This window comes from Eucyclogobius newberryi, unplaced genomic scaffold (assembly GCF_026437365.1).
Source record: "Eucyclogobius newberryi isolate DKJ021-1_F unplaced genomic scaffold, fEucNew1.0.hap1 SCAF_5, whole genome shotgun sequence".
NCBI classification, from domain to species: Eukaryota; Metazoa; Chordata; class Actinopteri; order Gobiiformes; family Gobiidae; genus Eucyclogobius; species Eucyclogobius newberryi.
In genome coordinates, this window is record NW_027316167.1 from 6,033,446 (window position 1) to 6,045,758 (window position 12,313).

A 12,313-nucleotide genomic window follows, 5' to 3' on the forward strand; every position below is an offset into this window, starting at 1 on the left:
AGGAGTTGTAGATTCTGTTGTTGGGCCTATAGTTACAGTGGTTGGTTTAATTGTTGTTTCCCCTTTAGTTGTGGGACCAGAAGTAGTTTTTTCACCAGATGATGTTGTTTCACTGGTCGTTTTAACAGGTACTTCAGTTATTACAGTTGTTACAACAGGTGCCGATGAAACCACTTGTGTTGTCATTGTTTTTTCACATGATGTTGTGACCACTGGAACTGTAGTAGTTATTTCCTCTACAGGAGTTGTAGATTCTGTTGTTGGGCCTTTAGTTACAGTGGTTGGTTTAATTGTTGTTTCTCCTTCAGTAGTGGGACCAGTAGTTGTTACAGTAGTTACAGAAGGCGTTGATGAAACCAGTTTTGTTGTTTCTTTACTTGAAGTTGTTTCTTCACCTGAAGTTGTTTCTTCACCTGAAGTTGTTTCTTCAGCTGAAGTTGTGACTGGAACCTTAGTAGTTGTTTCCACTACAGGAGATGTAGATTCTGTTATTGGGCCTTTAGTTACAGTGGTTGGTTTAATTGTTGTTTCTTCACTTGAAGTTGTGGATGCTGACATTGTTGTTTTCGTCAGTGATCAGAAATTCATAAAAGAGAGAGAGTGAGAGAAGATTACACTTTTCTGATTTTAATCAATTATCATTTTTAATACAAAAACAATTCCAAGAGTTTGCCATACCTGATGTTGTAAAAACAAACGTTGTAGGAACAGCTGTGGTTGTAACAATGCAAGGATACATATTCCTCTCGATTTCCCCATCTTCTCCGCATTCTGCAGTGATACAGTGTCCAAGTCCATCCGTGGTGTTGTATATGATTTCTCCATACATGTAGGTCTTTCCATGCATGAAGCATTTGCAAGCTGTTGAGATTGTTGTTTTAGATTCATAATCAATATATTTATGACTTTGTGACGTTTTTACCACAGCAATACTTACAACTTGTATTGTAGCTGCATCTTATTCCAGAAGTTGTGCAAGTACTTAAAATATATAATTTAGGTGTTAGTACATTCATGACAATTTCACTTAAAATAAATCACAGAATAAACCTCAAATCCACATATAGTCCCATTAATAGGACAGTTGGGTTTCACTGTAAATTGTATGTACTCGTCTATGTTAATACAATACAATCATGTTATACACACTAGTTTGTAAAAAAATAAAATATTAAACAATATAGAGCAAAACAGGGCGTCATGACTATTCAAGAGTGTAATATGCCAAGTGAGAGCAAATTATTAGGTTTCTAACAATGCACCAAATTGCAATATGTTAGAAAATACTGCATTTACTACGATACTCAATATTGACATTCATGTTACATTTTATGTTTATGAAGTTCAAATGAGTAATTTGTATAACCAGGAAGAGTAATAGTTGAATTTTACCAGATGTAACAATTGTCTGATGGAACAGTCTGTCCAACAGTGTAATGACAGCCCTTCTCATCGAAACAGCCACATTGCTCCCTCGTGACGCACTTCATGCTGTCTTCATCAAAGAAGGGTTGACTCGGTGGACATTGTGGATAACAGCCTACAAGGGCATTTACCACAAGAGTTTAGCCGAACATCACAGTAAAAAAATAATATATATGAATCAATAAAACGGATTCTTTACCTTCGGCTGCAGTGATGAGACTGGAGCAATTCCCTGATGGGTTTCGACAGGTCTTCATGCAGTCGGCCCCACATGGTTTGTAGTGCCACTCACAGCCGTCAGGGGCATTGTAATAGTCACAAAACACAGCTGCACATGAACAGATCAGGCCTTTAGACTCAGTGTACTTGCTTTGGATTTAATTATCTGCAATGAAGAACTCACGGCATAGCTTTGGCGTTCTCCATTTGACGCACACATCAGCTTCGTTGCAGGCTTTGGCGTAAGCAGCGACGGCGGTGCACAAGCATTCACAGTCCCCACCGGTGTCGCAGGCACAAGAGTCTCTCACACACGAGTCAAAGTATGGGCCCGGATCCACCTTGGAAAGTACACGCAGTTCAATGTTCAATTCGATCACAAACTGACTAAATATAAAGTACAGTGCCTTTGGTTCTCACTGCACAGAAGCCTTCCACCTGAGCCTTCATACAAGGTTTTACATCTAAGGGAACTGTCGCTTATGTGGTTTGATACTGTCTCCTCAATGCTACTTTGACCAGTACAAACTGAAATTGTGACACGCTACATACCATAGTTAAATGAGGAATTAGTCAAAAAGGACTAAGTGAGACAAAAAAGCTGAACATCTGAATCTGTAATTTATTATAACTAATCCTCAACTACAGCTCTGGTGGTTTCAGGGTGGTGCATGTGTCACCTGTGAGTGGCAGTTCTGGAAGGTGACACTGGTGATGATGCTGCACTGCTTTTGTGCCCAGGCAGCGCGGTAGTTGTGGACGGTGCAGGGGTCACTGATTTGATGAGCGTTGGGGCAGGTTGATGAGGCCTTCCAGCTGTTTCCAAACTCCAATACATCTTTTACAAGCTCCTGAGATCGTGTGGCGAAGTCATTCGCACTTTTACCATCGTAATTCCCACACAAACCACACACATTGCCCTGAAATAATGAGAAGAATCAAAAAATCAAAAAAAGAAATCTACTGTTATATTGTTATAATGTGCTAAACATATACATTTTGTAGTTTAATACAACAATAAGATTGACGCTTCCAGTTGTGGAAAGTAATGAAGAACATATAACATTTTTACCTGTACATTTTTATTGGATATTTTTTTTTACTTTGAACGCTCTGCATCAGAGGCTTAGTTCTTGGCACTGTTATGTGTGAGAACATGGCACTTTTACGATATCGGAGACTAGAGAACAAAGGAGCTGAAGCCAAAGTGCAGAAGCCGGTGGTGCTGACCTGATAATCCGGATGGAGTTTAATGAAGAGACTGGTCTTTGTGTCCCACATGAGAATTATGCCGGGCTTCAGGGTCACCACCAAGTACAGGCCCATCTTCTGCACCTGAGCCGGGCTGAACGTGTCGTCGCTCTTCAACACACGGAATTGCTCCGATTGGAACTGGTACTCTGCCTCCTGTTGGTGGTCAATGGTCAGCGACGGTTAGTTTGTGATTTGAACTGACTGTCACAAGAGTGTATATAGACCCTTTAAAGTTTCTAAACAAAAACATTCTAAATTCTGGAGTGAATGCAAACGTTTAGTGTGATTTAAATGGTGTAGAAAACATGACAAATCAAAGAAACAACTTTTTTTAATAGGAGATTAGGACAGATTATTAGCATTTTTGATGTTTTACTGAACAAATATGTATTTATATATATTTTTTCATCCTTTGTAATGGAAAGCAAACTAATAGACATTTCTGCCCAAGAAATTCAAAATTGTGGCTTATTTTCCTTATAAATACTTAAAACCAATATGAGTTAGATCTGATGTCATTTTCCTCATTGAGTTTAGGTCTACTTCATTTCCCCTCTGGTCGCCTCCATTTAGAAACGTTTCTCATTACGTTGGATTTTAAAAGGTCTATAAAATGACGACAAAGTTAATATAGTAAGTAAATATATTAAAATATGTGTAAAACACAATCCACACAATAAGCACTGGTCTATTGATCTTTCAGAAGAGAATGGACTGCTTAGTTACCCCCAGGTACATCTTGAAGGTTCTTGAGCAGGTGGTGCCAGTGGTTCCACATGGCATATTCTCAGAGAGGATTCTGAAGGTCCCGTTGGTTGTGCTGCTGCAGTAGTCCTGACACAAAGCACACACACACATGGGTTACTGTGTGAGGTACTCTGTGGGGTACTGTGTGAGGTACTGTGCGGGTTACGGGTTACTGTGTGTGCAGGAGCGTGTACTGGTGCAGGAGCCTGTACTGGTGCAGGAGCGTGTACTGGTGCAGGAGCGTGTACAGGAGCGTGTACTGGTGCAGGAGCGTGTACTGGTGCAGGAGCGTGTACTGGTGCAGGAGCGTGTACAGGAGCGTGTACTGGTGCAGGAGCGTGTACTGGTGCAGGAGCCTGTACTGGTGCAGGAGCGTGTACTGGTGCAGGAGCGTGTACAGGAGCGTGTACTGGTGCAGGAGCGTGTACTGGTGCAGGAGCGTGTACAGGAGCGTGTACTGGTGCAGGAGCGTGTACTGGTGCAGGAGCGTGTACAGGAGCGTGTACTGGTGCAGGAGCGTGTACTGGTGCAGGAGCGTGTACAGGAGCGTGTACTGGTGCAGGAGCGTGTACAGGAGCGTGTACTGGTGCAGGAGCGTGTACAGGAGCGTGTACTGGTGCAGGAGCGTGTACTGGTGCAGGAGCGTGTACAGGAGCGTGTACTGGTGCAGGAGCGTGTACTGGTGCAGGAGCGTGTACAGGAGCGTGTACTGGTGCAGGAGCGTGTACTGGTGCAGGAGCGTGTACTGGTGCAGGAGCGTGTACAGGAGCGTGTACTGGTGCAGGAGCGTGTACTGGTGCAGGAGCGTGTACAGGAGCGTGTACTGGTGCAGGAGCGTGTACTGGTGCAGGAGCGTGTACAGGAGCGTGTACTGGTGCAGGAGCGTGTACAGGAGCGTGTACTGGTGCAGGAGCGTGTACAGGAGCGTGTACTGGTGCAGGAGCGTGTACTGGTGCAGGAGTGTGTACTGGTGCAGGAGCGTGTACTGGTGCAGGAGCGTGTACTGGTGCAGGAGCGTGTACAGGAGCGTGTACTGGTGCAGGAGCGTGTACTGGTGCAGGAGTGTGTACTGGTGCAGGAGCGTGTACTGGTGCAGGAGCGTGTACTGGTGCAGGAGTGTGTACTGGTGCAGGAGCGTGTACTGGTGCAGGAGCGTGTACTGGTGCAGGAGCGTGTACTGGTGCAGGAGCGTGTACTGGTGCAGGAGCGTGTACTGGTGCCGTGTGCCTCACCTGCAGGAGCGTGTACTGGTGCAGGAGCATGTACTGGTGCCGTGTGCCTCACCTGCAGGAGCGTGTACTGGCACTGCCCGTTGAAGTCGTATCTCTTGTCGTCAAACGTGATGAAGTGTCCGTCTCCATAAATGCTGCAGACTGAATCACACACTTTCTCGGTGCATTGGAACTTTCGGTTTGAGCAAATACTGTGAAATGAAAAAAACACAAAACATGGACCCTTTGAACTTTTTTTAAACTAAAACATTTCTAGTCTGAAAATCTAAAAACTGACAGTCCAAATGTATATGTTGAGAACAAAGAGGCAAAAAAACCCTTAAAAAAACAAAAAAAGCAGTATCAGTTGCACATACATTAGTTGTACATATAGTAGTTGTGCATATAGTAGTTGTACATATACTCGCAGTACATATACTCGCAGTACATATACCCGCAGTACTCACCAGGTGTTGCAGTCCACCTTCAGGGTGGCTCCAGGTTGGTAGACGTGGCCGTTGTGCAGACAGGGGCAGCTGGTCTCGTTGACGCAGCCGCCGGCCCCGTCCGCCACCAGGCCGTCCGGACACATGCAGCCGGAGCTGCAGCCGGAGCTGATCTGTTTAGCACACGGCACAACGCGCCCACGGTTACCACGGTTACCACCGACGCACCACATTCAGAGAGCACGCTGCAGTTTGTGTTGAATCTAAGATTGTAAAGTTGGATGTATGCAGGTTTAAGGGCTGCAGTAAAGCGTGCATGTTGAGAGCAAACTGACAAATAATAAAAACGTTTAAAAAGAGTTTTGATGCCTTAATGAATATTGTCTAAAATGTCAAGCAACCAGTAAAGTTAAGTGATGTTATCCTGGTTGAGTTGAGATAGCACAGAGACCACGGTGGACCCTTCCGGAGGCGGCGACACTCACACATGCCATGTCCAAAGTGCTGCAGCTCTTCTGGCACTCGGCCCCCGTGACCCCGGCTTCAGCAGTGGCGCAGTCAAAGTACACCATGGGAGCGGTGCACCGGATTACAGCTTTAAAGATACAGACGGCAAAGTCAACAGCCGTCCTAATGACCGCACCCACACCGGGATGTGAGAAATCAAGTTGGGCCTACCGTGCGTCGATCCATCTGTGCACCTCAGAGCTCCATCTTTGCAAAACCTGAAACAACACAAATACACACTTTTACACAGCAGCGTGAGTACTTCCTGTTATATTGTATAGGTCGGGAGTCTAAAATGAATAAATATGATAAGGCAGTGAACAGCGAGGTGTGTGAATGCTTCTACTGTCGAGGCTGCTTCTAATGACGAGTTGTGAGTTCAATTCTCATCCTTGACCATTTGAACACTTTGAATGCTAAACTTAAATAAGAATCGAAACTGGATTCTCATTTGAGTATCAATAATGTAATAAGTACACAGTACACAAAGTAGCAAAAACATCGATGTAGTATAAAGTCCTACCTTGAAGATTGTTTGTCTCAAAAAAAATAATAGTATTTATTTTGGGCCATTTTATTACAATGTTTTTTGTAATAAAGCCATTTTCACTGATCATTGTGGTAACTAAAACTATATCAAGTATTTTTGTAGTATTGTTATTTCTGTACTTTTGTAAAACAATTCAAACAGTACCAGATGGCGCCGTCTTTGCTGATGGTCTGACCGGACGGGATGATATTTTCTTTATCGTAGCAGGGGCAGGCGGTGCTGGACACGCAGTGGCCCGTTGGGTTCATGTACGTTCCCTCTTCACAGCCGCAGCCGTCCACCACCGGGATGCTGCTCTGGCAGGTGTAGTCGAACTGGCTCAGGGAGCGGCAGGTTCGGTGGCAGCTTGTCATGTTGGAGCTGTATGTGGTTCCCGTTGGACACGAGCTGTATTTAGCTGGAGATGGCAGAGGGCAAAGTAAACCCGGGATGAACCGAATGGCTGCGAGTAGTGGTGGTTTAGACTAAATTGGATTTGAAAATGACTTTCCAATAAGGACATCACCTTATACCCCATAAGAGAATGCAATAATACATTTGTTTTGTAATTAAGATTATTTATAAGGCGCACAATCACAAACAAATACAGTTTAAAAAAATAAATAAAAGCATACAGAATGAAATGGTAAAATGTCTGACCACAAATGGTGTCCCTCCAGTTTAGGATGTAGATGCCGTTCATGGAGCAGGCCAGGATGTAGGAGGACATGGACGCACACATGGACTCTTCGCTCTTCTCTCCAGCACACACCACGTACTGGCAGCGCTGCACAGAGTCAGAGTCTATCAGCGACGCTATCCGCAGAGCGTGCAGGTCAACACGCCAACAACAACTGTGCGAGGCCGCAAGTATACAACTGTGCAAGGCCGCAAGTATACAACTGTGCAAGGCCACAAGTATACAACTGTGCAAGGCCATAAGTATACAACTGTGCAAGGCCGTAAGTATACCACTGTGCAAGGCCATAAGTATACCACTGTGCAAGGCCATAAGTATACCACTGTGCAAGGCCGTAAGTATACCACTGTGCAAGGCCGCAAGTATACAACTGTGCAAGGCCACAAGTATACAACTGTGCAAGGCCATAAGTATACCACTGTGCAAGGCCGTAAGTATACCACTGTGCAAGGCCGCAAGTATACAACTGTGCAAGGCCGCAAGTATACAACTGTGCAAGGCCGCAAGTATACAACTGTGCAAGGCCGTAAGTATACAACTGTGCAAGGCCACAAGTATACAACTGTGCAAGGCCATAAGTATACCACTGTGCACATAAATTATTTATTTATTTTAAAACTGTAGACAGGCAGATCCAGTTTAATCAGGGGCCCTGCAAGAATACAACTGTGCAAGGCTGCAAGTATACAACTCTGCAAGGCCATAATTATACCACTGTGCAAGGCCATAAGTATACAACTGTGCAAGGCCATTTTTTACTCCGGCGCTCACCTGCTCGTACGGCTCGGGCGGGACGGCGGAGTGACACTGGGCAAACGGTCCTTTCGGGTCTGTCAGCTTGGCGCACCAGTAGTCGGCGTAGCTCACTGGGGGGAACAGAAGGGCGCGGTCAGGCCTGGGATGGTGCACTCTGGGTGTCAGAGGCTGGGTGGCTGCGGGGACTGACCTTTGCTGATGGCTTGGGTGCACGGTTTCTGCTGCTTAAGGGTGATGTCCGGACAAATGGCGCGGGCTTTCCATGAGTTGGCAAACGCTGAACTTGTGGCCTCCACCAGCCCGCTCATCACCTTGAAGTCGTCCAGTTCCTTGCCGTTAAAGTTCCCGCACAAACCTTTTCAACGGTAACAAAAGCAAGGGTTAAAGAAGATTTTATAACAAAAAGATGATAACTGTACTGTAATTTATGTTTTTATTATTATTATTATTATTATTAACATAATTATTATTATTAAGTGATGTTTATTAAAACAAGGTCCATGCAAGGTTAGGCCTCATTCTGAGGCTGGCTTTTAGGAATATGTGTGTTTCTACCAAAATGTCTATTCCACGGAATGTAAGGGGCCCACATCTGATTAACTACCGAATGAGAGATGTCTCTATTCGCTGCGAGGCCTTGAGATGCCTCGTATACATCTTTGTTTTCTCATGATCTCATTTCTGTAAGTTCTCCAGTTTTAGAGAGGAGGGCTTTTTGGTCCTCATTCTACCCAAATATGGATATTCTTTACATCTTGTTCTTTTATTGGCTAAACCGTTGGTAAATGGATGGGCTCATACCTGTCAGATATTATTTATCGGTCTTTGTGCGGTTTCAGAATATAAGGCGAGGTACGCCCAGAGACGGGGTTCGTCTTCCTGATCATCTGCGGACCCGGACGCTGTTTTCTGCTGTCCTTTATTTGACACTGCCTTCTCTGTAATAAACTAACTTGAAAAGTTGCAGAGCCTTGTCAGCGTGAATCCTTTGTCTACACCCGACGCCCCATGCGAGCATTGATCCAGCCACCATACATGCTTTTCTGATTTGAAGCACTTTGGCTTTGTACTGAACCAAGCGCTCTCTTTTAAAGGTCATTTACAAAATCTTGTTTTAACATTGAAGATAAAGCTTGTTTTTTATTGAGAGAAAATCCTACAAAAATGTTTTATGTTTCTAAATGTAGATTCTGATTAATTTTCTTAAATGGGTGAATGTTTTTTATGATTTGTGTGCTGTTTTCACTTGGTCCCAGGTCACTCTTTGCCCTTTGACTGACATATTTATCAAAGCTTACAAATCACAAATGATGAACTGAGGCTGGGTGGAATATATATATTTTCAAAAATGCAGATTCATGTTTGGTCTGAAGGGTCTCCACACAACGCCACAACTTTACACCAGAAAACATCAGCGCGCATCACCGTGTCTCTGGTCCTTGCCTTGTTTTGTGTCATGAGCCACAGAAGTCAGCTACTACAGCCGTAAAGAGTATGTTACCTGAAGTCTTTTCTTTCAGAGACATCTGCGCCGTGACAAAGACCTGCATGACCGGCTGTAGCTGCACCAGGAGCAGCAGGTCCATTTTGGTGTTGACAACGATGTAAATGCTGGACGGCTGGAACAGGGAGAAGTTTGCTGTGGAGGTCACAGAGAGCAGAGGTCATGTCACTGCGCACTCATTCCACTGTCCGGTGCTCGATAAACTCACGGGTGACGAGGGGCTTCTGGGCCAGGATCTGGTTCACGTACACCTCCCCGGACGCTTTGATTGAAATAATCTGAAAAGAAAGAGTTTTTTAACATTAGTTGAATTCTTATCATCCTGTTAAATCCCTGGTTTAGACCACCTGAGACGAGTCCCCTGATTTCACCTTGGTTTTGTTTAAAAAATGTTTGGACCTGATAAGATTCTAGGTTACATCTCTGGTCATCGCTTAGTTCAAATGATGTGAATGAGGTCGGTAGCGTTTTTTTTTAAAGTGCTCTACAAATAAAGTTGGACCGGAGCGAGGCCTCAAATCACGTTGCGTTTTCCCTTCCTCCCACCAGCAGAGAGCAGTGTAGAGTAGAGGATGTGTGGGAGCAGATGTCACAGGCTCGAGGTGTGTTCGAGCGGCTCACCGAGCTGCTGTTGTACAGGGCCAGGGTGACTCCTCGGAGGCAGGTCCCCGTGTCGGACAGGCCGCACTTCTCCTGGTCCACCAGCACTGTGAATAATCCTAACTCCTCGCTCTGCAACAAGAACAGACAAACGCCCTGAGCAGACTGACTTCACGGGCACCACATCCATATCAGGGATCATTTCTGTCCCTTTTTCAAATAAGGCTACTCAGTGAACTACTACAGCACGAGGTTCAGCCTTGTTAGCGACTAGTGAGTACCTTGACGAGCACGTAGGAGCAGTCGCCGTGGAATGCGAAGGTTTTTCCGTCAAACGTGGTGAAGTGAACCCCTCCCTCCAAGGAGCAGGTTTCTGGACAGTTGGTCTCTGTGCATGACCACTGGCCGCGGTCGCACGTGCTGCACAACAAACGGACACGTCAAAGTGAGCTGCACGTTTGTGATTCTACCACGTGTCAGCTTGGGAAACTGCGGTGGTACAGCGGAAGAATGGTGGGTGATCGGGGGCCTTTCTGAACGGTCTACAAAGCAGGTCTATAAATCTATCTCGCTCGTTCCTAGCGCTCACAAACCGTTTGGCACGTCGTTGGTCTTCACATGCATGGGTTTTCGGACATGTAAACAGCTCAAGAACATCTTTTTTTGGACAGAGAATGAAGCAACGTATCAAGCTCTTTATTCCTGGTTTGTGATTGATGAGAATTTTCAACTCGGCGACCACAGCTTTAAACCATTGTGTCGTTGTTTATGCTAATGCACGGTATGTGTCCATTGCCTTATTTGTATTTCTGTGCACTTATGACAAAAGCGCAGGTCTTGGCTTGTGCTAGAGTTTAGGATAATGCTCTCACCAGTCTCTGCATTTGAAGGAGAAGGAGTCTCCGTTCTGGTACAGCTTCCCGTTGTGGTGACAGGGACATGCCTCCGGTTGGACACAGCCCGTTGACCCGATGTCATCAAAGATAGTGCCTGCAGAGGAACGCACACCCCACACACTTAATACACAATTAACACTTGTATGAACTGCAGCCGCATGAGCTTATGTATATAGTCTATAGATCTGTGTGATGGATAATATTCTGGAGTGATAAACTTACAGGTCATTTTTTCACATGACTGAATTGTATTTGCATGGTTCATGGTTGTGCAAGATGGAAGATGTGACTGTGTTCTGAAGTGACTGTTCTTGTCTAGCCCTGTGATCTCCAGAGAAAGAACCCTAACATGTGAGTGTGTGGTCAGCTCTGACCTGTGGGGCAGCTGCACAGGTCCAGACAGTGGCTGTCACACGTCTGACTGGCCTGGGGGTTGGAGCACGTGTCTGGACATGACTTGCTGCACTCCTTGAACTCCATGTTAAATGGGCACTGCTTATCTATGACACAAACACACAAACACACACGTCAGGATGTGCTACACTCTATACAGTGGCATGATGGGATGTGGAGATGCTTTCGTACGGCAGAAGGACTCATTCCTCCACTTCTCTGGGAGGCCGCCAGCATGGACACACTCTCTGGAGAACTCGGAGATGGTTTTGCAGAGAGCAGAGTCGCCGTTGCACATATCAGCTGCGCACACAGAATTAAAGGCATCCACGTCCAACCGGTCGTGGCAGTCGGAGAATGGACTGCTGGTAAAGATGCTCTCACAGTATTCCTGTAGAGATCAGAAAGAGTAGATGAGTATGTATCCCGCTGATGTGGACACCAGAGACGTGCAGCAGCCGCACCTTCTCCGCACAGCTTTGAGCCGCCGGCAGCGCTGGGATCTCGCACGTCTCTGTGGGACCGTTCACTTTGTTGGCCTCTGCGAAGTCGTCCAGCGACAGCTCCTGGCCTGAAAAGCATTCAGACCAGTGTTACCCTCCTGAGAACAACTATATGTACCCTTTTTTCAGTAAATACATAAGCTATGCATCATTTAAGATGTGTTCCAAGAGCTCCAATATCTTTAGTATGGGCCGGACCGCATTTGAGCCGACGTACACAATTATACACTTTATAAAATGTGGCTATCACTAATGTGTGTCTCCTGCTAATGACATTTTGAACTCACTCTGAAGCCTCATGAAGCTCTCACCGTTTTTGGAGATGTCATTGGAAAGGCCATCCATGTTGCCACACAGGCCGCACAGCTGGCCCACGTACTTGGCGTCCACCTCAATCTGAAAAACAGCACCTCATGAAGTGACTTAAGCCATGTTTGTTTTGAGTAACTTTGAGTTGACACAGAAAAGAGGACAGAGTCTTTGTGAAACATATTTGAATATTGCTTTGTGGCTCGCACATCCTACTTTCTTAAGGCGGCCTCACGGATGATTATACTCTCTGTTTACTTTGAAGGATGCTGCTGTGTGGATGGCAAGAAAACCCATTCGGGAAAGCACACATG

At 45.5% G+C, this 12,313-nt stretch overlaps 1 protein-coding gene across 1 annotated transcript in view; it reads right to left on the reverse strand.

Annotated features, from left to right (window-relative positions):
• LOC140381560 (mucin-5B-like) overlaps nt 1-12,035 on the reverse strand; it is a 35,726-nt gene extending 23,691 nt beyond the window's left edge. The window contains exons 1-23 of the mRNA XM_072465626.1: nt 12,002-12,035; nt 11,652-11,758; nt 11,380-11,578; nt 11,169-11,294; nt 10,771-10,888; nt 10,180-10,318; nt 9,920-10,030; nt 9,507-9,576; nt 9,296-9,433; nt 7,985-8,149; nt 7,810-7,904; nt 6,999-7,125; nt 6,504-6,756; nt 5,981-6,027; nt 5,788-5,897; nt 5,324-5,475; nt 4,930-5,068; nt 3,625-3,732; nt 2,875-3,051; nt 2,325-2,564; nt 1,829-1,985; nt 1,625-1,753; nt 1,393-1,540 (exon numbers count right to left, since the gene is read on the reverse strand). Coding sequence (XP_072321727.1) covers nt 1,393-1,540; nt 1,625-1,753; nt 1,829-1,985; nt 2,325-2,564; nt 2,875-3,051; nt 3,625-3,732; nt 4,930-5,068; nt 5,324-5,475; nt 5,788-5,897; nt 5,981-6,027; nt 6,504-6,756; nt 6,999-7,125; nt 7,810-7,904; nt 7,985-8,149; nt 9,296-9,433; nt 9,507-9,576; nt 9,920-10,030; nt 10,180-10,318; nt 10,771-10,888; nt 11,169-11,294; nt 11,380-11,578; nt 11,652-11,758; nt 12,002-12,035 — 3,089 coding nt within the window. The remainder of the gene's footprint in view (nt 1-1,392; nt 1,541-1,624; nt 1,754-1,828; nt 1,986-2,324; nt 2,565-2,874; nt 3,052-3,624; nt 3,733-4,929; nt 5,069-5,323; nt 5,476-5,787; nt 5,898-5,980; nt 6,028-6,503; nt 6,757-6,998; nt 7,126-7,809; nt 7,905-7,984; nt 8,150-9,295; nt 9,434-9,506; nt 9,577-9,919; nt 10,031-10,179; nt 10,319-10,770; nt 10,889-11,168; nt 11,295-11,379; nt 11,579-11,651; nt 11,759-12,001) is intronic.
• Nucleotides 12,036-12,313: the final 278 nt, after the last annotated feature.